This window comes from Synchiropus splendidus, chromosome 8 (assembly GCF_027744825.2).
Source record: "Synchiropus splendidus isolate RoL2022-P1 chromosome 8, RoL_Sspl_1.0, whole genome shotgun sequence".
NCBI lineage: Eukaryota > Metazoa > Chordata > Actinopteri > Syngnathiformes > Callionymidae > Synchiropus > Synchiropus splendidus.
Genome location: NC_071341.1, coordinates 12,778,805 through 12,803,467, shown reverse-complemented (window position 1 = coordinate 12,803,467; position 24,663 = coordinate 12,778,805). Strand labels below are relative to the sequence as shown.

Sequence of the window (24,663 nt, the reverse complement as noted above, 5' to 3'; positions counted from 1 at the left end):
AGGGGGAGGAGGAGGGTTCGAGAAGAGGAGACGATAGTGTCAGTATCTCAACATCTCCGCGTTTGGAAGCATTTTCAATTGCATTTTTCCTAAGTTAACCCAACCGTTGAACTCGCAAGTTTGACAGAAAAAGTGCCTCCTCTTACTATTTTAAAGCAGAATAAATGTGAAAGTATTTCTTGCCATATGTTTGTTATTTCTGAATGATTTCATGAACAAACACTGTCAGAGTTTCCACTGACCAAACTACGACAATGTTCCTCTGAGTTCTGCCTGCATGACAACATCTGAGTTAGTGAAGGCAACACCGGTGAGCTGTGTCTGAGCTGCTCAGAAGCTTTTGCAGCAAAAGGTTGTCCTCCGGTAAGAACCAACCGCGTTTGGACTTGCGCCCTCCAGTGGTCATTACTCACATGCTTTGACTGCACAAAAAAGCTCTGGTTCACATGTGGTGTGGGGAAGACGAAAACATTTCCCATCAACTTTGACTCACGAACAGCTGTGAGAGTGTGTGAACCCTGTATTGCTACACCTTGTGGGGACATTTTGCCGGTCCCCACAATGTTAAGCCTCAATTTGAGGATGAAGCCTTCAAAATAACTGGCTCATTATAACTGGGTTCAGTTTGGTTCAGATTCCTGCTTAAGGTTAGTCATATGTTTTGGATGGTTAGGTTTAGGGAACTTTAAGGACAGCGACACAAACGTGAGATGGAGAGACAGATAGTGTGTGAGTGTGTCCATCTGCTTCTTGTTTCTCTGAAACGTCCGTTTTATGAGCTTCTTTCATTTGAGATGATTCTGAGAGTTTCTTTGCTGACTCATATTGGATCATCAAACATCTGCTGAGTGTGTACAGCTGTGTCCCAAGTTGTGTTTGAGCATCTGCCTTTGTGGGAGGAAACCAGAGTGACACGCAAGCAGCAGAATTTAAGCCTCGGCCAAAAGGACTCATACTTGACCCAAGCACGTCATGAAAAATAAATAGCTTTAATTAGATAAACACTTTTGTACAGTTCAAGTCTGAAGACCAGGTTGCAGAAAGTCTCCATGCTTCAAAAGTTCAGAGGTAAAAGCGGTGATGGAACGGAAGCGGTGGGACGACGAGGCGCAGCGGCGCCGCCTGCTGGCAGTACAGCGGCCCGCAGGGGAAGGACAGGCGCTCCTCTTCGAGCTCCCCCGCCAGCAGCCGCTCCTTCTTCCACTTGGTCCGGCGGTTCTGGAACCAGATCTTCACCTGGGTCTCGGAGAGCCGCAGCGCCGCGGCCAGCGTGTGGCGCTCCAGCACCGACAGGTAGTGCGCGCGCCGGAAGCTGCGCTCCAGAACGCTCAGCTGCTCCGCGGTGAAGGCGGTGCGGATCCGCTTCCTACGCCGCGAGCGCTCGTCCGAATCCTCGCCGGAGACCAGACGATCCGATGTCCCTTCCTGCGTGTCAGTCGGAGCTGCCGGCACAGATAAGAGGAATTACTTGACGTGCCAACGCGAGGTTCTTCAAATGAAACGTCAGTTCCTCTCAGCAGAAGACACCGTCACATCTCTGACCTGAAGGTCTACGCCGAATAAATGCCGGTTCAGGGACTAAACCGTAGATACTATATGTGACAGTTTCAGTTTCTGCTTGGACTCTTGGGACCAGCTTGGAACTTTGAAAGTCATGAACGCATGAACGAGCATCTCTTACCTGGATGTGTGACGTCAGCTGGAGCGCAGGCGAGTCGACCGGTGAACTTGTGCGGATCCAGAATGTCCGCCACAGAGAAGGGAGTACGGAAGTTGGACGAGTGCTTGTCCGGCAGCATGTTTGAAGAGCGAGCCAGAGCGGACTGAACCAGGGACCGAGAGCGCGTCTTTATACCCGCGAGCCTCAGTGACGTGACGGACACACTCCGACACGGCGGGTGGGCGAGAGGGGGGGCGTGGAAGGCGGGGGGGAATCGCGTGGGCTTGTCACTGATTGTCCTGCAGCTGGTTGACATGTCTTTTATTGTGAAAGAGCATGTCAGGAAGTTTGTCATGCAAATTGATGAAGTCAAAGAGAAAGTTGTTGAGTCATGAAAGACAAGAGGGGACACGTTTATGAGTGGGTGGGTGGGGACGAGGAGGGGGCAGTGTTGTTTACTCACAGTCTTCAGTTTCAAATCCGGTCTTGCTCTTGTGGCTCTGTCCAGAACCAACTGAATCCTGAAGTCCAGTTCTATTCCTTCACTGAGTCGAGACACCGAGTCATCAGAAAGTGTGTGGGAGAACGTGTCATACTTGAGTGATCCTGGGGGGGGTGACAGATGTGGTCGTCTCGCTGCATCAGTCGCCTGCTGGTCCTCAGAGACGGGGGATTTACGGGGGGCGAACCATCAGGACAATTAGCAGATGTCTGTGCTCGTTCGACCTTCGCTGACCCCGACTTTTGTCTCTGGAGCCGACATGATGGTCACTTCTTCACCAACTGAGATCATCCTACCGCTGACACCAGGAGGATGCGTGGCTCAGTGAGTCTTCCTGGAGCTCCACAGATGGATCATTTCGGGGAACACAGGACCCCGAGTTTCAGACCTGCTGCTGTGGTTTATCCAGGGACATGAAAAGCTGGGAGAAGGTCCGAGCGCTCCGACGCGACAGATGTGTTTGAGGAGGAGAACTCGGCCAACAAAGAGTTTACAGTGACCCTGCAGGGGGGGACCCACTCCTATCATGCTTTGTGCTCGACACACTTTGTCTTTGTTCGGCAACGACTTTACTGCCGGCGGATGAGCGCGACAAACTTCACCCTGACGACAGTGAGCTCAGCAGGAGCGACGGAAAGACAAAGACTGGAGGGAGTTTCATGAAGGAGACACTAGTGGCATTCAGAGGAGGAGCAGATGAGCAGATGTTGCCAGGGAACCTTCACTTCTGTCATGCGGCACTGAGGAACATACAGCGTCCACAGACGAACCTTCGTGTGTGTGAACCAATTCTTGACAAAACACTGTCCTTGTGAGGACCATATGACTTTGTGGGGATTTGTTTGGTTTAAGCTTCAATTTGAGGATGAAGACTTGAAAATATCTGGGTCACTGTAACTGGGTTTCAGAGTCCTGGTTAAGGTGTTTTGGGTGGTTAGGTTTAGGGGGAGAGGCTGGGGAAAACCAACATTTTTTCCATCACAATATGAAAATAAATACCTGATGAATAAAACATCCAAGCATAAATGGCAAACTAATGAGATAAAACTCTTGAAAAGCAACCTTAAAACAAAAAGCATCTGACGGTCTGAGACAAGAACTGAACCTGATGATGAAGACACAACAGTCAGCTGCGTCTCCCTCTGGTGGCCATACCGAGCAACAACAACAAATCTCAGCACCTGTCATGACGTCAGAATGAGGTCATAGCAGGTCAGTGGGCCATGTGACTCCCAAGCTCGATATACTCGATCGGCAACTCCGAGCAGGAAGCTGTGACGCCGCCCTGCTGGAGAGGTGTGGCCCAAGCCAAAAATAGAGGGCAGGTGAGTGACGGAAGGCGCCAGCCAGGACTCGGGAGGACGCAGACCCAGGATGGAGATCGAGAGCATGGTGGCCAACAGCGCACTGGTCCGCGCACGTGAAGGTACGAGGGATGTTTGTTTCCTGTCCCGCTGCCATGAAGGTCGTAGGCAGCTGGGGCTCACCAGAGTGTGCGTGTGTGTAAGAGTGAGTGAGGAAGAGGAGCTGGTCTGGGCACCATCAACAGCATCAGACGGTGAAATCGTGGTCCCCAGGAGGCGACGAGGACCACGGGGGCTGTGTGCACCGACACACAACAATGACAAAACAATGTGCGACTCGCTTCCACGAGGAGTCCAGCTCACGTGGCTCCGCTGTTTCCAGAAGGTTGAAGCGAAGAACGACAACATGCAAGCTGCCGCGCTGAACAGGTTTCAGAGCGACGGTCAAATTGGTAGATGAGGAACACTAACTGGAGACAAACCAGTTTGTTGATGATTAGAGAGAGAAGTGCCGAGTCAGCAAACAAGCCCTTGAGTCACCTCAGTCAAGACTCATGGTGGACACAACTGGCAGACGCAGACCATGGGTGGCGGGTCTGTGCGTCCACTGTGTCTCAGCAGCCGTCCGTGTCGTGGTTCCCTTCCACCGCCATGTGAAACTGACCAGCTCAAGTGTTTCAGGGAAACAAGAGTTAGAAAGTTCCTCTGTTATGTTGTCGTACTGGATTGTCAGTCCACGCGGCTATAAATAGTCACCTGGAACACGACGCAGACGACACACACGCGCACCTTTAAAGAGTGTTGAAGGTCGCCACTGTTTTGACTGAACAATGCTGACACCCGTGTCGTGTGTGCAGGAGGGGGCGTCAAGGGGCGCAGCGACAAGTGGAAGGACATGCTTCGCTTCCCTCATATCAGCCAGTGCATGGACGTGGCCGTCAGCCTGGGTGAGTCTCGGGTCCCTGCGTCTGTCCCGAGTCCTGTTCTGACCGGCTGTTTGTGTGTCAGAGCGTGAGTACTGGAGTCTCTGTGTGAAGCAACCCATCGGGAAGCAACTGTTCCAGCTCTTCTGCCGGAGCCAACCGTCACTGCAGAACTACGTCTCCCTTCAGGACGCTCTGGTACGAGTCTCTGACCGGCAGGAAGAGACCCAGAGATCCTGAACTTCCTGTCCTCCACAGGACGCGTTTGAGGCCAAGTCCGATAATGAACGAGCCGCGTTCGGGATCGGCATCGTCCATCGCTTCTTCAGGACTCAGGTGCCGCTCTTCTGCTTGAGCTAACCCGCCTGGACTCCAGCAGAAACTCACCGGAGCTCTGATCTTCACAGTCCAACCAGTGTGTTCCTGTCATGGTGCCCCATGAGCTGCACTGCCTCCAGAGTCTGGAGCAGGATCCGTGTGCGGACGTCTTCCTGCACTGTCGCAGGTGAGTCGCCAGAGCTCAGGCCAGCGAGCTCCCACTGAAACATTTCCCTGCCCAGAGACCTGCACCAGCAGCTGAGCGGCGAGCCCTTCCTGCAGTACCAGGAGAGCATGTTTTTTGACCGCTTCCTGCAGTGGAAGATGCTGGAGAGGTCAGTGCGTGAGTGGACCTCCTGAACATTTCCAGAGTGTGAAGTCTGTCTGCCTGTGTTGAAGGCAGCCCGTCACCAAGCAGAGCTTCAGGCAGTACCGCCTGCTGGGAAAAGGAGGTTTCGGAGAGGTGAGTGCTTAAGCAGGATCCAGGGTCAGGAGAAGCCTCGGTCCAGAGCCACAGAAACCTTCCCAAACAACCATAGCTGAGCCGCTGAAGCAGCCGCTCTACTCAGGGTCTCTCACAGATGACTGAAGGATGCCCAGGCTCACGCGGTTCTACTCTCTGGGCAGGTGTGGGCCTGCCAGGTCCGGGCCACCGGGATGATGTACGCCTGCAAGAAGCTGGAGAAGACTCATGTGAAGAAGCGGAAAGGCGAGACCATGGCACTGAATGAAAAGGAGCTCCTGGAGAGTCTGGACAGTCGCTTTGTGGTACGACATTGTTCATCAGCCAGTTAGTGTCACAGAGCGGCTAGCAACTGCTGATGTTCAATGGCCCTGGAGATACCACAGAGGGCCACCAGGACGGTCGGGGTCTTGTTTGCTGCTCACTGACACTGATGCAACGCTCCGCAGGTGAGCCTGGCGTACGCTTACGAGACCAAGCACGACCTCTGCATGGTTCTGACCATGATGTCGGGCGGCGACTTGAGGTTCCACATATACAGCATCGGCACACCGGGCCTGGACAAGGACCGTGTCCGGTTCTACGCTGCAGAAGTGTGTTGCGGATTGATGCACCTGCACCACAAGTCCATTGTCTACAGGTGAGGGAGTTGTCCCTTCAAATGCTTCGAAGGAGAGACTGAGAATCCTCTTCATCTTCCAGAGACCTGAAGCCAGAGAACATTCTCCTGGACGACAAAGGTACCTTCTCGTGAGCTCCACCACACAGAACATGGTAGTAGGAGATCACAGTAGCACGAGCAACATGTAGCATTTAAAGCTAGCAACCGAGGTTGGGATTAAGCTAACGCTAGCAGGAGCAGACTCGGCCAGAAAACTCCATCGAGACATCGAGACCATCCGTCGAGACATCTTCAGTGAAGGAAGCCGGAACAGATCCAGATAGACTTGTGGGGAATTTAGTCGACGACTTCCTGGTCGTTCTGGTTTCCTTTTGGCATCAACCCAAGAATCAGATGAGCGGGACGTTCAGAAGCCAGCTTGTTTTGGAGGAACCAGAACCACCGGAAGGACACAAATGCCCACATTCCAGAGCGGAGGGGGAGGGGGAGAGAGAGAGAGAGAGAGAGAGAGAGAGAGAGAGAGAGAGAGAGAGAGAGAGAGAGAGAGAGAGAGAGAGAGAGAGAGAGAGAGAGAGAGAGAGAGAGAGAAAGAAAGAAAGAAAGAAAGAAAGAAAGAAAGAAAGAAAGAAAGAAAGAAAGAAAGAAAGAAAGAAAGAAAGAAAGAAAACATCCAAACCAGCTCAGGTGTCTCCTCCCCCTGCGGTAGGTCACATACGCATCTCAGACTTGGGCCTGGCGGTGCGGCTCCAGGACGGCTGCCTGGTGCACGGACGTGGGGGAACGCTCGGGTACATGGGTGAGTGTCCCCGCCATCAGCCCGAGGACGCCCAGGTCAAAGGTCACACTTCTGCTTCCCGTTTCAGCTCCAGAGGTCATAGGTCACAAACAATACGGCACAAGCGCAGATTGGTGGGGACTGGGGTGCCTCATCTACGAGATGACGGCAGGGCAGCCCGTCCTCAGGTCCAGGGGAGAACACCCTGTACCTGCAGAGATGGAGCGCAGGATCCAGGTGGAGCAGGTGGACTACGGGAAGCAGTTCAGCCTAGACGTGCGGGACCTCTGCAGCCGGGTGGGTCCCTGCTCTCTTGCCGGGACTTCCTGACCCTCAGTGACTCATGTCCTCTGGTGCAGCTGCTGAACAAAGACCCTCACAGGAGACTGGGCTGTGGCAGCGCTGGTGGCACCGCGGTCCAGTCGCACCGCTTCTTCAAGAAGATCAACTTCCGGATGCTGGAGGCTGGACTGGTGGAGCCGCCGTTCACGCCCGATGCAAGTACTTTAACCTAGAGCCCCCAGACCGGTCAGAGGGGCCAACGCAGTTCAAGAGCTTCATCTCTCCCCCTGCAGCCGAAACAGGTGTACTGCAATGATGTGCAAGACATTGAGGAATTCTCGTCTGTGAAGGGGATCACGCTGGACCAGACTGACTTCAACTTCTACGCTCAGTTCAACACCGGTAGCGTTCCCATCACCTGGCAGAATGAGGTACTCCACACACACACCCATCATCTCCCCTCGCCACGGCTGTAACATCAGGGCCCTCGACTCTGCAGCTCATTGAGACAGGCTGCTTCAGAGAGCTCAACATATTTGGACCAAAGGGGTCTCGACCCGCTGACCTGGACTGGACCCAGGTGCCAGAGAAACGAAGCCCGAAATCCTTGCTGGACCGAATCTTCCGCAGACACGTAAGAGCGATCTGTACGAGTGTGTGTGTGTGTGCGTGTGTGAGAGAGAGAGTCAGTGAGGACAGTGTGCGTGACACTCAGCTGATCCTCAAAACAACATATTCAAAGACAGCAAAGTAAAACCACATGAGGCCTCTCGATGGGCCAACAGGAAGCTAAAATGGAAACTTAACTTTCTATTCAAGCCTTTCTGGTGTCTATGTTTGAGCATGACTCATTTATCCATACAAAAATGTAGAACATATTTAGAATTATTTAACGAATAAACCACTAGATGGAGCCCTAGAGGGCGTCCACTCACAGACACGACAGAGCGCTAGTGTAGATGTTTGTGGGAGTGCGTGGTACCAATTGCTCGACCGTCCTCTCCTCGTCCACAGCACAGCTCTCCAGAGGCGCCGGACGAGGAGCTTTTGCTGCCTGACCACACGTACCTGGGGGCTGGACTGATCGGCTCCACCCTCTGACCGATCAACCGCCCGTGCCCTTGGAAACCGCCCCACGCATGTACGAGACCCGAGTACGAGAGAAATGTTTTGTAACAAAGTTGCCAGTTTATGTCTTGTTTCTGAAAAGTGTGCAGCACTTTATTTACTGTGAAGGTAGAAAACAAATAAAATTAGAAAAAGCCCCGACAGATAGGGCCAATGTTTTTCAGCTCAAATTTCTACTAAAACTAGTTGAGATTTTATGGCTGATCAAACCAGCCAACAGAGTGTGCATGCGGCGCTCATCCCTCCCATGGCGGGCTGCGGCGTCCGTCCACGTCCGTCTCCACGTGGTACAAGATGTCGGCCAGCGAGTGCTCGATGACGGCGCCCCACCCCATGTCGCTCATCTAACCGCCGGAACACACAAACACGCCACTTCAGTCTGTCAGTGTGTGTGTGTGTGTGTGTGTGTGTGTGTGTGTCACTGCTGGTAAGCGGTTCAGCGAGTGTGCGCTTCAGACTCACCGGCTGGAACTTGACGTCCTTGGGGGGGTGTTTGAAGTGAGGTCCGAAGTTGACCGACACCTTGAGGACAACAGAACATTAGTCAACAACAAGCAGAACCAGAACCATAGTGGCACCAGAACACGGACCGTGCAGCTCTTGTACAGTGAAATGGCCGGGAAGTAGAGTCCTTCGAAGAGGTTCTCGTAGGCCATGCCCTGGCTGACCCCGTTCTTGTAGAAGATCATCTGGGGGAACAACACACGGGTCAAGAGTCAGAACCTGCTCTGAGAGGGGAGTGACACTTCACACCAAAGCAACATCTGAACTAAGTTCTAGCTCAGGGTTTAGTCTGGAGTTCGGATCAGAGACAGAATCACTGTTGGACACGGTTCTAAACCAAACCAGTTCTAGCACACTAGCTCCAGAACGAAACATGGATTTATCTCTTTCCAAAGAAGTGAGTATCCCCATTTTGGTCCTGGAATGTCAGGACCAAAATGAGGCAAAGTCGCCAATCTTGAGACAGATCGATCAGATACAGATCTGGTTACAGGTCTACATGTGGATCGGAGAGGTCTTCAGGTGACAGCTAGTTCTGGCCTCACCTGACTGGGACTCATGGGCTTCAGGTTCTTCTCAGCCTTGTCCACATAGTCCTTCTCCTCAAAGTACAGGTAGCTTTTGAACTTGATCAGCGCCTGCAGACAGAAGACAAGTCAGTGCTGCACAGTGTGTGTGGTGGTGCTGGGGTCACCTTGTCCTTGTATGTGTCAGGTAGTGCCCTAGCAGTCTCTGTGTCGTCGGGGAGCTCGATGTAGAAGCCCAGAGTGTCTCCTTGACCATAACCTGCTGAGTAATGTTTTCCAATGGACTGATGGAAGCGTGTTCCTTTCTTGCTTCTCCACGAGTAGCTGAACTTGTCGTACCCAAGCGGCGCCTGTAGGTTCCCTGGAGGTCACAGGTCACCCGTGATGGGTTACGGTATTATTCGTTAGATTCGATCTGCCACCACACGATGGCGCCAAAGGTTAGTCAGGAGTCCGGTGGCTGCCCATTAAACGTGGCGGGAATTAAACCAGCCACTGCAGCATGAGTGTCACACACTGACCGAGGGGTTGGGACCAGCCCAGGCGGGCCGCTGTGTCCGGAGGCATTTCGTCCACAGTCACTTCGAAGAACCAGCTTCCTTTGCGGACCCCGTGTGAGGCGCGGACCATGGAGTAGCCCTTCTCCCCTGTCACCGTCAGTCTGTCGTCAGAGATCTTCAGCTGAGGGGCTAGAATCAGAACAGGGGTCAGAAGTCAAGGTCCAGTCTAGGGGGGAGGCTCCGTGCCGTTGACCACCTCGGTCGTGCAAAGCCAGCAGCACTCGCTCGTACAGGCAGGACCGGTACAGGTCACCCGGGATGGGTTTCCCAGCCCAGCAGTCTAGTTCCAGCTTCTCGGGGTCCGGAGCGTGTGGGTCCGGTTCTGCCAGGATGTAGCGGTATCCATCCTTGTTGAAGGGGTGCTCCAGGGGGTAACCATGAGGGGGCAGACGCTGAGCTGAGAAGAGCGGGTCACTGATGAGGAAGAGGGAGAGAGTCAGAGCCACACCAGGACTTCTGGATCCACCTGGCTCTCTGGAGCACTGGCGCAGTTATAAACTACAGCAGGACCGCAGAGCTAATCCACGACGGCCCACAGCATCCAAGAAGAGGAGATATGCTGGCCAACAACTCAAGTCTAGCTAAAAGGTCACCTGCGAGTTCTCTTGGCGGCTCCGGTGGCGGCGCCCTCTTGCTGCTGCTGCTGTTTGCGCTTAGCTCCTCGTCCTTTTCCTGGACCTGGAGCCAGAGCCCCTGCTGAGCACAAGCATAGGTCACATGACAGGAGACACAGAGACCAGCACATGAAATCAGTGAGTCACAGAGGTTCAACACAACCTCATGTTATCAGGAGGCAACTCTAAGCTCTGTCGGTGAATCCTGAACGTATGTCCTCCTCAAACTCCGGACATTGAGCTGCAGGACTTTGCTTGTTACAAGGTGATCTTTGACTCCTTACAAACGCTTTTAGATGTTCTTCAGTGACTGGAGTCAGGGAGGTCAGTAAGACACGTGATGCACTGACACAAGACTGCAGTACTTGATCCAAACAAAATAAATCCAAGAGTGGATTCACCGCTGACGCAGCAGACACTCAAGCGGAGTGACAGGACATGTGCGACATCTCACACAACAAACCTCTGATGTGCCTTCATGAGAGATGATTTTCAAATCAAAAGAGCACCGACAGAAGGAATGAGAGAAGCACCAGTCAACAGCTGAACCGGGTCACTCAGGCGGCGCGGTGATGAATCACAGTTGTCCATGTTGGACCCAAGCAGAACAGGAAGAGGCCCATCACACGGTGCTGCGCTCGGATCATGCAGGGTGTCCTCACTGGGTGCCACCGTGCACTGTGAAACGGTGTGATTCAGCTCTTCAGCAGGGGGCGGACGAGCACACGTGACCGCAGCACAGTGATCGGCACCACCCAGTGAAAACAGCGTTGGGAGGTAATTCAGCTGGTTAGCATCTGCAGCCAGAGACACTAGGGGGCAGTGGTGGAAGTGAGGGCAGAGGGGGAGCATCAGAGCGAACAGATGGGGAGAAGCTGTGATAGACAACCAGCTGGGAGGGTCAAGGTCCACGCAACACACACTGACACAAACAACATATTCACCTGAGAAGGCAGATCCACCTGGAACAACAACACACACCCGTCACACACAGACCACAGTTGCTTGCCTCAGAAAGTGATGGTGTGACAAGCGGTGTTGGGTCTAACAACAAGTAATGCATGACTGAAATCAGATCACATTGTGGCAGTAGTGTAAGGCGTGAGTGCTAAGACCAGTAATCACACTACAGTTACAGCCGTTACCTAGCTACTTGAGCTACTACACGGTCACATTAAGAAATATTGCTTTTATGACCTCAAGGATGGTGTCTGCTTGTTGCTAGAAGTAGTGTAAGAAGTGTAACTAGTCAGTAAGCAGTGAAAAACTTGGTAAAAACAAAAAGGCATTATGTCATTCAAAAGTAACTAGTAATATGTAATGGATTACTTTCTTGAGTAACTAACCCAACACTGGTGAAAAGGAGGCACAGACCCAGAACACCAGGATATGTTTTGGCTTGTGGAGCAAATTTAGAGTATGGGTTTGGATTCTGGTGAATTCCAGATCACATGACCATTGCCATTTCAAGGCCACCTGGTGACAGGACTGGGTCAGCTCAGCTCTAAACCAGCGGTCTCCTCAGTCCGACCTACGGTCCATCCAGTCCACACGATGTTAGATTGACCCACACTGTTTAACAGCTAAACAGCCCTTCTAGGACCCTGATGTGTGCATCCCATATCCTGGTCCAACATAGTCATTGACGCAAGTCTCTGACGGGGCCCACATCAACCTTGACACAACACCAGGACCAGTGCTGATCATTTTTACCAAGAGTGTCACAAGCTGGCAGTTAAAGCTCTGAGGCGCAGATGATCAGAACAGGAGCTGACCCTGACCGCCAGTTTCCCTTAGTTACACTCAGCTCTGCAGAACTGCAGTAAACAAAAGAGACAAAACCAGCAGCAGCTGTGTCTGGGGAAAGTGAGCCAAGCCCTCGGCAGTTATGCGAGAGGCCCGTGACACCGGGGGCAGGCATGAGTGGCTGCACTGCACTGACCATAAGCCAGGCCTGCATTGTCTGTGTATATTGTTGTGTTACCATTCAGGCCTCCAGCAGAGGGCGCAGCAGTGGACTGCTTCTGTGCATCATAAGATGGTCCAATGCTCCCCAGCTCCTGCAGAAACAAAGATCCTCATTAGGATACAGAAGCTTGATGCTAACAATTACAGCTGACAAGACCATCAACCACGTTTCATAGCCACACACAGCTCCTGTGTCCAGCTTCTGTCTAACACACTCATTGCTCTCCCCCGCCTTGTCAGACAGGTTAGAAGTTCTGGCTGAAATCGACTGAATCATTTTGAAACATATTGTTCTAATTGAACCGACAATGTCCTTGAATTGAATCGGCGACCTCAAAACACGGTACAAATCCGTAACGCAATCGCTAACGCAATGGACCTTTTGGTGGAGCATAGGGGACAAAGGTTCAGGAGACTTGATTTGGCAGTCACTACAACCTGGTTAGAGAAGATGTTTTCTGTTGAACACCTTTCTTCCCAAGTTTCACAGAGTAATATAACGCATTTCTCTCTGCTCGTGACAATGTTATTTGGGCAAGATTCCAAGGTTCTGAACATGAAGACAGCATCCCCAAAGCAGATCATTTCACAACTTTAACTGTGAGCTCATTGGAACTTTAACTAGTTGAAAATGTGGTCTGACCTGGTCCAGGAGGCCAAACTTGGGGAACTCCTCCTCCACGTCTTTGCTCCCAGGATCCGGATGCTCCTTTACCAGGAAAACGTCTCGTTCTTTACTCTGGAAAACAGAACTTCGTGTCAGGAAAAAAGATTTCTCTGCTCCACAAGGAATCTTGGTCATTTTCGTCACAGCATCACAGTCAGGACTCGGAAGTTCTGGGTCCTCTAGCACAGAGCAAATGAACATTACCATTGTCTTGACAATGTTGTTGGGCCACGTGAGCTTGCCCGGTCTCTGGCGGGTCGTCATGCACTCCCAGTATTTGTCGATGAAAGGGATTATGTCCTGTGACAGATCATCAACACTTTCTCAGGAGTTGTAGACAGACACATAGAGGAAAGCCAGAAGGAGGTGAATAAATTGAAAGAGATGGGGGAACAAGACAGAGAAAGGAGAGAGATGATGCATACTGTAGAACAAAAGAAACAGGGAGAAGAAGATAGGCAGAAAGATAAAGTATAAGAGCCACAGGGAGGAAATGGGGGACAGAGAGGAACACGGAAGAAGGACAAGATTAAGAGTATCGACTGATTTAGGTAAAGTCAGATGGAGTAACCGAGGAAGAAGACCCGAGAGACTGACAGGGAGACTCAAGAAACCAAGAGAAACTGAAGTTTCCAGGAGAGAATCGGATGAAAGAATGACATGAAAGAGAGCCACAGAAGAAGAAAGACAATAGGAGACAGAAACCTTATCTTTGGAGAACATGGTCTTTGGATGTTCTTCTTGAGTTCTAGACCTCCATGTCAGGTTGGCCAGAGCAGTGAGACACATTTCCTTCAGATCTGAGAAAGACAGACAGAAAGCAGTGAGAGAGTGCAGAGTCTCCATGACGGCTGACCTTCAGACACCTACTGGCCTGTTTTCTCAGGAAGTATGTGTTCCCGCTATGGTGGCACACGTTGCAGTGGAACACGTAGTTTGTCATGAATGGAAGACACGTTCTACAGAGAGACAGGCAGCAGATGAAATGTGACATTGTGTGGACGAGGGATCAGGCAGCGAGAGAACATACGCTGTGTCGATGCCAAAGGTGTCCGCGGTGAACCACTTGGTGCAGAGAGCGCACTGCAGCTCCACCTCACCCAGCTGCCGCCCAGACTCCTCATCCCCTGACCCTGTCAAGGTCTCAGCCACCTCCGATCCATCACCCCCTGTCTCCTGGAACACACACGTCATGATGGGTTGAGCAGTGCGGCATGTATGCGAAGAGGAAACCAGGAGGAGGAAAAGGTAATCTCTTCTCTACAAAATACGCTGCCTCACGAGAGCCCACAGCATGGTCATAGATCCATCCCACCCTGGTCACCACCTCTTCAATACAGTTGCCCTGAGGGAGGCACTTCAAGACCATCAAAGCAAAGACAAACTACCTACCCCAGAGCTGACATCCACTGAGCCCTGCACAAACACTTGAACAATCACAATATTATGTCTTGTGCCTCATCTCTGTGGAACAAACTATAGACAGGATTGAAAACAAAACCTGCCACAACTACTCAAGTTGTTTCTGGCTAGCGCAGTCAAAAGTACAGAAAGTACCTCACCATGGCCTCTTTACCGTTGGAGGATTCAGTATCGATGTTGGAGGGAGTTTCACTGAATGGAGCATCCCTGAAAGTGAGACGAATAATCACATCTGCCAGCAGTCACAATGCAAGACACGCAAACACGGGGGAGTGAAACTGAATTAATATTATACATGAAATAATAGCGTGTGTTAGTCATTCTGCTTAACAAGGTAACTGCGATCGATGAGGCGCTTTTGCGTGAGTCAGGCTCCAGACATCAAAATAAACGGTTCCATGACTCTTTGTGTTTACTGTCATTCAAACCAGCGAGAATACCGAGCAGAACAGAACGATTAAACGTGCTGTATCGTCTTTCTAACGTGCAGAGCAACTAAAACAGAGTCATATAAACGACAGGGCATTTGAATATCTTTAATTAAGAGACGAAAACGGACCGCTAGCTTCTGTGTTTACTTGGCATGAAGCTAACGTTAGCTCGGTCTTAGTCGCCCCATTGTCCCGTCAAAACATGGGAATTTATGACAGCAACCATTTATCCACTCTGGAATAAAGACAGTCATTTTCAATGAGCGTCGATAAGAGACACAAGTCTCACAAACCCTCTACCGGCGTCCACTTCTGTCGCCGTTGTGTTGCCCGCCTCAGCTTCGGACGCCATGTTTGAAATAGATGACGTTGAAACATCGCGAGAGCCAGACGGTCCTCTGCGGAGGTGATGGGAGAGCGTCTCGGGTTTGAACCATGGAGACAGCGTCTCCACTGAACACTGCCTCACGAGTGATTGTATTAAAATCCTCCATGTTCGACGACTAGTCAAAATTTTTAAGGATGACGCTCCTTTCCTTGTTTAATTACAGTGTTATATAGCAATGACTCTGCAGCAGGGCTTTAGGTCATCACTTCTAGATGGTCTGTTTCACGGTTTCACTCTGGCGTCATGAGGGCCACGTGTAGCTCTCGGGTCTGGTTCAGGCAGCTTATATGGCCTGAACCTTCACCTTTGCGTCACCCAACTCCAACAAGGGACGTCACTAACCAGAGAATGGACTTTATCACATTCAGCTTCTTCAGGACAAAAGCAGAGGAAGAAGAAGAACGTGAGGACATCAGTCGCTGCTGTTGTTTCCTCCATCCTCTTCCTCTCCTCCTCTATCACTCTTCTCCACCAGCTCCTGCTCTTATCTGCACTTCCTGTTGTTTATGTTGAAAGACGCCCTGGAGCTCATCAACTCACTGAAAGTCTCTGGTGATGATGCAGTGACTCCTGATTCTTCTTCTCATCTGGACCTTGGATGATTGAGAAGAAAGTCAGCAGACAGGAGGTCACAGGTCATGGAAAAGTGATGAGGAAGAGGGCAGAAGAGCAGTGGAGAGAGTCATCAGGATGAGCTTGTGGTGGTCTGCAGGAGATCTCCATCACCCTCAAGGAGAATGAAATGGACTGCTGGCAGGAGTTCACCTCGACACCTCTTCATCCACAAGGAGGAAGTCTAACTGAACTCCATCATGAGCAACCTCTCAGACCTTCTGTGTCAGACTGGACCTGAACTTGTGATGGTCCTACAGGAGTCATGCCACTTGAAGCTTCATGATGAAGCACGGTTCAGAGACCTTCTGTGGGGCCGACATCACACATGTCTAACTTGAATGGAACTCTGGTCCTAGGTCTTCTCCTGCTGGTTCACATGACCCCACAGCTGTAGGGCCCGCTCGTCCTCCATGCCAGAGAGACCACAGGAGAGAGAGAGAGACGGCTGGCGTCAACACACTCCCGCGGGGGAGGGGAGGCAGCTCAAAGCAGAGAAAGCCGCCTCTGTCCGGACCTGGACCGGGTCTCACACAGACAGATTCTTTCTCAGGTGAAGAGCTGAGCAGAAGGTTCCGGGATGGTGGGACTATGACTGAACACGACTAACTCTAGACCTCGATGCAGAGGTTGTGAGAGTACTCATCGTTCTTCAACATGCATCCCATAATACCTCACAAGTACAGAACTCATGCAAAGATTAGAAACTCCTTGATTCAGTCGAGTCAGTTTTGGGTTGGAGCTTCCAGTGCGTTTAACTGGATCAGATACTCAACATTAAGACCAGATTCTTTCTTGAGTGAGGTCCAGCATCCAGGACCCATTGAACACTCCTGAACACACGACCTGCAGACGCAGAGCATCTGAAGAAGGAGCTGCTTTTAAAAACTAAAAAAGTTTCCGCTGCCGCCGAGATGAATTGTGAATGAGCTCCTAGGAGTCATAAGAGTCCAGGAGGCGGAGAGTCCGTGTGGAGGACAGGACCCCACCCGCCTGGATAAAGACCCCCAGTCTCACACGGATACACACACGCTTGCCTCTCCATCTTTGCGGGGACCTCTCATTGCCATTACCCTTTCCCCAGCCTCCTACACTAAACCTAACCATGTGAAACACAAGGCTAACCTTAACCAGCTCTCTGAACCTAAATGAAACCCACTTATATCCCGTTATTTTAAAGACTTTGTTCTCAATTGGACTGGCTAAATGTCCCCAAAAATATAAATAAACCAGGTACACATAAGCAGCAGAATCCGGGTAGGCTCTCAGGTTGACAAGATGGAGGTCGAACAGCCGACTACAAGACAAAAGTGATTCTCTCCAACAAACATCTCCCGGTCATTGACCTTTTCAACTCTTTATAACTCGTAACTTCAGCGGCTGAAGCTCAGTGACCGTGACCTGTGACAAGCCGACCATGACACAACGAGTGCAGAGTTAACGAAGCGTCCCGAGACAGGAGGTGAAGGCAGGATGTCCAGGGTTCTGCGGGACTCAGACCTGTGACCCCGACATCACCTTTGAAGTGGAAGATGGATGACAAAACTGACAGGGAGAAACCTGTTCATGTACAAAATTTGAATTTATTATCAATGTTTATATCACAAAATCAGGAGACACCACTTGAGGACCATGTGACTTGGGGACCAGATGACTTGAAGACAATCAGACTTGTGGACCATATGACTCTAGCATGAGATGATTTCAGGACCAGGAGACTTGTGGACCAGACAAGTAGACTTCAGGACGTGAACCAGATAACTCGAGAATTAGAAGACTTGAAAATAAGGAAACGTGATGACTAGAGGACAGAAAGTACATGCACCAGAGTTTGATGAAACTCAAATAAAGTTCAGATTCATGGGCTGGGGACCAGATGACTTGAGGACCAGCTGAATCGTAGACAGAGGGACTTGTTGTGGATGACTCAGTTCTCAGACTCCAAGAACAGAAGCTGTCTGGACCTGGAGGTTCAGTAGGAAGACTGGATGAAGCAGGTGAATAAACTGTCACAACAAAAGATTTTCAAGTCCAGGAGACTCGGAGACTTCAGGGAAGTGACAAAAGGACGACTGGGGTCCGAAGGTCCGGAGAGCAGTGGTCCGGAACACGGGGGGTCCAGAGGAGGCGGACACTTGATCGGTGACATCAGCTCTTATCTGCGGACCTCCCGCTCAGAGAAGATGTGGGAATGAACCCTGTCAGAGCTCAGGAGTCCCGCGTCCTCGCAGCGTCCCGGTCCGCTACTGCCCTGCTTCACACCACTCCTCGTCCTGCTGCAGTCCCGGTTCTGCTTCCGTCGCCAGTCGGAGCGTCCAGCCGCAGCTCAGGTGACGCACGTCTCTTTCTGCGCTCTCTTCTAGAACCTTTCGCTCCTTGTTAGCGCTCATTCTTCACCTGATGACGTCATGTGATCCTCGGTTATCCATGTATTTGACGCGACTTCGATAATGTTTCTGTCCGTGAACGCACCTTGATGGATGGAGTCTCGTCACGTTCCCGACCCGGGTGATGACTCCCCAAACTTGAACAGAGACTCGCTCGTGTGGTTGTTGTTTTGATATTCGCCTTTATTCCGTGAGAGCCTCACTTGAACTTTCTGTGCTTTTTTTGTTTCCCTCTGGTTCGGTGTTTCGTAAGAGTCGTTGCTTCACGATCCGCTTGTAATTACTTTCACCCGCCAGAGTTGGCCGGGTGGAGTCGGCGGGAGCTCCGGGTGAGCCTCTCAGCAGGGCCGGCTCTAGAGGCTAAGGGGGCCGCGGGCCGCCTGCCTCCTGACGCTGACCCGTGATTGATGGACAGATCAGGAAACAGTGGACATGTGACCACTCAGCTATGATAACACTGCCCCCACCCCCGACACACACATGTGCACTTTTAACTGAATCATGATATAACCAAGTGCAGCCTGAAGCTAGGCTAACATGCTAGCAGCAATGCTAGCTCACACACTTGTTTTATTGAGTGAAAGTCTTGAGTTTTAATGTTATCTTTGTGACTGTTGTCGTTGCCGTCTGTGTTGTGCTCATAATGGTGGGTTCATGATGTGTTGTGTTCATGTGTTCATGGTGGGTTCATGGTGTGTCGTGTTCATGTGTTCATGGTGTGTCGTGTTCATGGTGTGTTCATGGTGTGTTGTGTTCATGTGTTCATGGTGGGTTCATGGTGTGTCGTGTTCATGTGTTCATGGTGTGTCGTGTTCATGGTGTGTTCATGGTGTGTTGTGTTCATGTGTTCATGGTGGGTTCATGGTGTGTCGTGTTCATGTGTTCATGGTGTGTCGTGTTCATGGTGTGTTCATGATGTGTCGTGTTCATGTGTTCATGGTGTGTTCATGGTGTGTCGTGTTCATGTGTTCATGGTGGGTTCATGGTGGGTTCATGGTGTGTCGTGTTCATGTGTTCATGGTGTGTTCATGGTGCGTTCATGGTGTGTCGTGTTCATGCGTTCAGGGTGGGTTCATATTGTCTTGATGTGTTCGAGATGCATCTGCAGTTGCCCCACTGGTGTTTTTCTTGTGTTTGTAACTTCACCAGACGTGCAGTGCTAGTCTTGTGTGCGGAGAGAAGTCGTGGCCGCCATGTTGGAGCTCTGGCGGGCGCACAGTGACGTGTAGACAAATTTAGTGGCGAGAACATGAAGAGAGCAACAACACTCCTCTGTGCTGCGGAGACTTGGTGGCTCCACCCTGACCCTCACCCATGGCTCCTGCTACACACACACACACACACTGCTGAATTCAATTAGCCTTAATTGACGTCAAGAATGAGAGTCTCTTGAGCTCAGTAAAGTTTGGGGTTTTAGTTGTTCGTTAAAAAGTCGTCTCTGTAATCTCCAGCATGAATACACACTCTGTGTGTGTGTGTGTGTGTGTGGAGCAGCACACGCCCTGCGCAGCCACAGCACTCTAAATGGAGTGTGTTTGTTCACGCGGCGCTGCTGCTGCTGACAGAAATCCTGTAGAAAAATCAAGGTTATGTGAGCCTCCAGGTGATGTCACCAGTCTCTCATTTCTTTCTGTCTGTCACAGATGAGTAGACGTGTTGTGGACGGTTGGAGCGGATCGCTCGCGACCTCTGAGCGAAGTCAGGAATATCCGCAGATCTAGCTTAGTGCTAGGTCCTCTTGGTGAACGTGTGAGGTCATGTGACTTATCATCCGAGCTAACATCGCTACCATGGGCTTGTAAAGAGCTCTTCTCGCAGTACGATGTCGTGGTCCCCGGGGGGGTAGGTCTGTGACCGGAGCTGACCTCTGACCCCAGGCTGCCAGCCAGGACCCCCGCAGGGGCGAGATGAAGAGGGGTAGGCACGTGAAGGCCTGGAGCCGGTGAGCGCCTGCTGAGATGATGCTCCGCCATGCTGGAGCGGCTAGCTGCGTCGTAAAACAGAGCCCCGGCAGGAGGCGAGTGGAGGGGGTTGTCTTGTTTTATATCAGACGTTAGAGGAGGAGCTGCCACATCAAAGAATGACAGATGCCCCAGAAGCTCTTCTGGATAAGAACCACCATGCCAGCAGCCAAATGGGAACAATCCAGAGTTTTACTGCCACTTTTCATCCCACTTGAGAAACCTGGGTGATGACATCGTAAACTTTTGTAGCTCCGACATCGCACCAGCGGAGACTCGGCTTGCACGTCGCGTGCACATCTGCTTCGCCCGCTACGCTCTGGACTGCAACTCCCTGACATCTACCAGCGCAGATGTTCGAGCAGCGGTTCTGACCTGGCGCACCAGAGGCCCAGAGCAGGACCCCAGCTGCAGCAGCTTCTGGGTTCTGGTCCATTCAAGCCTGTGCTTGTGGGACTCTTGGGTGCCACCTGTGGGAGTCGGCGTGTCTGTGGTGAGAGTCCACAGGTTTCCACATGATAGACTCTAAGCTCAAGGATGGACACGCACCCTCGTGTGTGCCGCACGTGTGATGAGGTCACTTCCCTCCTCACTGTGGTGTCTTTGTGTGTATGTGTGCCACCAGTGGCAGCTCAGAGGACACACAAGTGTGTGTGTGTTTCCTGTGGAAGAAGAAACACACTCACTGAGGTGTTGGTGTAAACACAGCCTTCCACGAATAGAACCCCGCCCACAAGTGTGTGAGGACTCTCTGTGCCGAGCCGCTAGAACCGGACCAGGGTCTGACCCACAGCCTGTGAGAGCGGCGAGGTCAGAGGTCACATCAACTGTGTTTAACGTGGACGGAATGCAAGGAAGAAAATCACCAAAGAAGGAGTGGAAACTGAAGTGTGTGTGTGTATGTGTGTGTGTGTAAACCTGGTTTAGCGATGCTTGTGGGGACCAATTCTTGGAAACACCTTGTATGACTGACTTAGGACCTCAGAAGGTTGAGCCTCCATTTGAGTGTGTGTGAGGTGTTCTTTCTTACAACTGTCCGCGCCTTCATGTCAACAAGGCGGATTGAAGTATGTGTTGGTGCCAGACACACACACACATCATCATCATCATCACCATCATCATCATCATCAAAGGAGCACTTCCTTCAGAGCCCCTGTCAATCACCACTTCTTATCAGGGGAACCGGGGTAAACAACACACACCTGGCCTCGTAACGGTTTTATCCTCACAGCAGGGTTATTAACTGTGCCACGTGTGTGTGTGTGTGTGTGTCCACAATAGGCTCCCTCATTGTTCTGATGCTGCAAACCCTCATTTAGTTTTTAACCTCTGATGACCCCCCACTGATAATGACTGCACTGCTGTGTGAGTGCTGCACAGCCGATCTGCTGACTGCAGGAGTGCCACCTGGCAGAGCAGAGGGGGTGCAGCAGCGACTGAAGAAATGTGTGGAAGAAGGACTCACACACACAAACACGTTTGTATCTCTATCCTTGTGGGGCCCTCTCAGTGCCTTCCCTCCCGTTTAACCTAACCATCCAAAACACGTGGCTAACCATAACCAGGACTCTGAACCAAACTGAAACCCAGTTATAATGACCCAGTTAATTTGAAGTCTTCATCCTCAATGGTCAAAAGTCCCCCACAAGTATTGCTAACCCGACTAAACACACACACAAAAAGTATTTTCAATGTCGTGAGAAATGTCGTGAAAACATATGTGTTTCCAGCTTCAAAAAACGTTTTTCCCTAAGAAACCTAAGAGAGCAAATCAGAGTTGTGGCTTGATGGTGTCAGTGACTGCTGAGACTCACACACTCCTGCAGTCTCTGCTGTCTTCTAGAACTCTGCTCAGTACCGAGACTTGGGTGGGGGTGGGGGGCACCCAGGCTCTGCTGCAGCTGACTCCGTCTCTCTCTGCAGTGATCGGACCTCTGGTTCCGCTCCAGCGAAGATGATTCTCCCCCTGATCTGGACTCTGCTGTCGCTGACTGTGGCAGACCCTCATGTGGACTCCCTGCACCCAGAGCTGGACCACTCCAGGACCATCTATGTCGTGGGTGGGTCTGTGTTTACATGTCAGGCCCATGATGTCATCCTCCCTGGGTCTTGTTCCAGACACTCGGTATCAGCGGGTCGGCCCTGATAAGCCTCGGCTGTCCCTTTCCAGCAGGATAAATCTTATGGAGGCTGTGGGTTCTGTCGAGCAGACAGACCAGCTGGAACAGAACCAGAGCCAGACATGACCTGGAACACTGTAGACAGTTCAGAGATCAACAAGGCTCAGCGACTGGAATCCATCTTTATTCTGGCTCATGTCAATCATCCGACGGTTGACGGCACGACTTTCTGTGTTGCAGAAAATGGTCCCCGAATCTCACTGTCGACGGAGCAGAACAGAGTCGTGTCGCGCAGAGGCGGGAACGCCACGCTAACCTGCAGGATCCAGACCACCACGGCGCTGAGCCGGAAGATGAGGATCAAGTGGACCAAGCTGACGTCAGACTTCCTCAAAGAGGTTCGTGGTTGAACAACAACCCGCCGTCACCCAAACCTGAACAGAGGTCCGCCACCACGGACTGTAGTCGACAGACACCAGAGACACCTGGACCCCCAACAGCACACAGACTGTAGACCAGATATAGAGACTTGACATACTAAAGATCAGAAGGTCACTGGGGTCCGGGCTAGCTGATTGTTGTAGACTGACCCTCTTCTGCCCTCACAGGAGGATGTCTTTGTGGTGATGGACCACCACAAGAGGAGCTACGGAAAGTTCCATGGTCGGGTCCACCTGCAGAACTCATCCCCCCTTGACGCATCTTTGGTCCTGAGTGACATTACGCTGGACGACTACGGCCGCTACAAGTGTGAAGTGATCGATGGGCTGGAGGACGCCACGGTGGTGGTCTCGTTGGACCTGGAAGGTGAGACCTGAACCTGCCCTGGGCTGATGCTCCTGGTCTCACAGAAGGGGCCACGGTTCAGGCCCACAAACAGTGTTTCTCCACCATCATCTTCTAAGTTGTGCTTCAGTCCATGCCCATAATAAAGCCCTTCCTGAAGTCAATCCCTTCATGTGATGTGAATATCTGCAGCGGCACCCGCTGAAGTTGAACGAGCACAGTCACATGGCGGGAGTCATGTGATCACGCACGTGTTCCTCTCTCACCCGCAGGTGTGGTCTTCCCATACTTTCCTCGTCTGGGCCGCTACAACCTCAACTTCTACGAGGCTGAGCGGGCGTGCCGCGAGCAGGACGCTGTGGTGGCGTCCTTCGACCAGCTGTATGAGTCGTGGCGGGGCGGGCTGGACTGGTGTAACGCTGGCTGGCTCAGCGACGGCTCGGTCCAGTACCCTATCACCACGCCACGGGAGCCCTGTGGCGGGAAGAACACCGTGGCTGGGATCCGAAACTACGGCCGGCGGGACAAGGAGAAGAACCAGTACGACGTCTTCTGCTTCACCTCGTTCCACAAAGGTTGGCTGTCAGTTGTCAGTGGTGAAGGGAAATATGGTCGCCAGATGGTGCTGACTCCTCTGTTGCCTCCTCACAGGTCGCTTCTACTTCCTGATCCACCCGTCCAAACTGACGTACGATGAGGCCGTCGCTGCCTGCAGGAAGGACGGCGCCCAGTTGGCCAAGGTGGGCCAGATGTTCGCCGCGTGGAAGCTGCTCGGCTACGACCGCTGTGACGCAGGCTGGCTTGCCGACGGCAGCGTGCGCTACCCCATCTCCAAACCGCGGCACCGCTGCAGCCCCACTGAGGCCGCCGTCAGGTTCCACGGATACCCAGATAAAAAGCACAAGCTGTACGGCGCCTACTGCTTCAAAGGCAGCAACTGAGCTGCACCACACACACACACACACACTTAAACTGTGACGCTTTTGGAAAACTTGCTTTGTAGCAGACCGACATCCAAAAAGCGCTAGGTCATGACATATTATATTTAAAGATCGTATTATTTAATAGTGGAGGGCGGGGCTTAACAAGGGCGAGGTGGGCGTGGCATTCAAACCTGAACCCGAAGCGACTGATTCTCGGGGCACTTAACTTGTTATCGGGTTCAGCATCGCCTCGCTGGCCGACAGAAGAGTTTCTGACACGGTGCTAACTCCCATACTGCCCGCTGCTTCACTTTTTTATATGGACATCACGTTACTGAACCATCAAGTGAACATCCCAGCGTTAGCTTTGTAGAATTTGTTCCCGTTTACGTAGAAATATTTACGATGTTCGTCTTTCTTTAGCGTAACAAGATTGCAATTGTAAGCAATACAGCGATGCACTGAACACATTTGTCAAGAGTGCAACGCTCTACGTTGTTGTAGAGCTGCTCTAGCTTGCGCTTGGCTAGCTTCAGCGCCCACGCACGCTCTGTATCACAATTTTCAGAAAATAAAAATATAAATATTTTAAAACTTAAAATCATTTGTTCTTTCTTCAGAGTTTTACTACTTTTCAAGATGTTTCAACAGGCAGCTGAGGCTAAAGAGCGCCACCTGCAGGATCATGCTAATGTCAGTTGCAGCATGTTTGAAGGTATAGCTTTTGAGAGATGCAAGTTAGCGCCGCTGCAGTCCTTTTGTCGAATGTTAGCCAGCAAGCATAAGCAAGCATAAGCTGCTTGCTTAAGATACGCT

The 24,663-nt window shown here is 51.6% G+C and overlaps 4 protein-coding genes across 8 annotated transcripts; 2 read left to right on the top strand and 2 right to left on the bottom strand.

Annotated features, from left to right (window-relative positions):
• Positions 1-996: 996 nt before the first annotated feature.
• pnx (posterior neuron-specific homeobox) lies at positions 997-3,307 on the bottom strand. The gene is made up of 2 exons (XM_053872874.1): positions 1,682-3,307; positions 997-1,442 (listed from the first exon to the last, which is right to left on the bottom strand). Exons 1-2 carry the CDS (start codon positions 2,013-2,015, stop codon positions 1,063-1,065), a joined length of 714 nt encoding a protein of 237 aa, XP_053728849.1. The 5' UTR covers positions 2,016-3,307; the 3' UTR covers positions 997-1,062.
• On the top strand, positions 2,339-8,139 carry grk5 (G protein-coupled receptor kinase 5). Of its 2 annotated transcripts, none has more exons than XM_053872873.1 (16): positions 2,339-3,588; positions 4,324-4,413; positions 4,475-4,587; positions 4,648-4,725; positions 4,797-4,894; positions 4,950-5,042; positions 5,107-5,170; positions 5,335-5,475; positions 5,620-5,810; positions 5,873-5,910; positions 6,499-6,588; positions 6,656-6,864; positions 6,927-7,064; positions 7,143-7,280; positions 7,349-7,483; positions 7,869-8,139. In XM_053872873.1, exons 1-16 carry the CDS (start codon positions 3,537-3,539, stop codon positions 7,905-7,907), a joined length of 1,707 nt encoding a protein of 568 aa, XP_053728848.1. In that variant the 5' UTR covers positions 2,339-3,536; the 3' UTR covers positions 7,908-8,139. The 2 variants fall into 2 exon arrangements, with proteins under 2 accessions (XP_053728848.1, XP_053728847.1); XM_053872872.1 differs by having other exon boundaries at positions 2,345-3,588; positions 7,864-8,136.
• ash2l (ash2 like, histone lysine methyltransferase complex subunit) lies at positions 6,485-15,033 on the bottom strand. Of its 4 annotated transcripts, none has more exons than XM_053872867.1 (17): positions 14,964-15,033; positions 14,380-14,446; positions 13,848-13,993; positions 13,688-13,776; positions 13,523-13,617; positions 13,022-13,117; positions 12,794-12,889; positions 12,167-12,242; positions 11,127-11,144; positions 10,162-10,264; positions 9,765-9,982; positions 9,530-9,697; positions 9,176-9,369; positions 9,027-9,119; positions 8,568-8,666; positions 8,440-8,499; positions 6,485-8,321 (listed from the first exon to the last, which is right to left on the bottom strand). In XM_053872867.1, exons 1-17 carry the CDS (start codon positions 15,020-15,022, stop codon positions 8,214-8,216), a joined length of 1,785 nt encoding a protein of 594 aa, XP_053728842.1. In that variant the 5' UTR covers positions 15,023-15,033; the 3' UTR covers positions 6,485-8,213. The 4 variants fall into 4 exon arrangements, with proteins under 4 accessions (XP_053728842.1, XP_053728843.1, XP_053728844.1 ...); XM_053872868.1 differs by having other exon boundaries at positions 6,486-8,321; positions 10,162-10,261; XM_053872869.1 differs by lacking the exon at positions 11,127-11,144 and having other exon boundaries at positions 6,486-8,321.
• A 2,617-nt stretch (positions 15,034-17,650) lies between these two features.
• On the top strand, positions 17,651-24,397 carry LOC128763774 (hyaluronan and proteoglycan link protein 1-like). The gene is made up of 6 exons (XM_053872934.1): positions 17,651-18,000; positions 21,942-22,078; positions 22,379-22,536; positions 22,747-22,945; positions 23,197-23,499; positions 23,576-24,397. The coding sequence occupies exons 2-6, from the start codon at positions 21,973-21,975 to the stop codon at positions 23,863-23,865; spliced, it is 1,056 nt and encodes a 351-aa protein (XP_053728909.1). The 5' UTR covers positions 17,651-18,000; positions 21,942-21,972; the 3' UTR covers positions 23,866-24,397.
• The last annotated feature ends 266 nt before the right edge of the window (positions 24,398-24,663 follow it).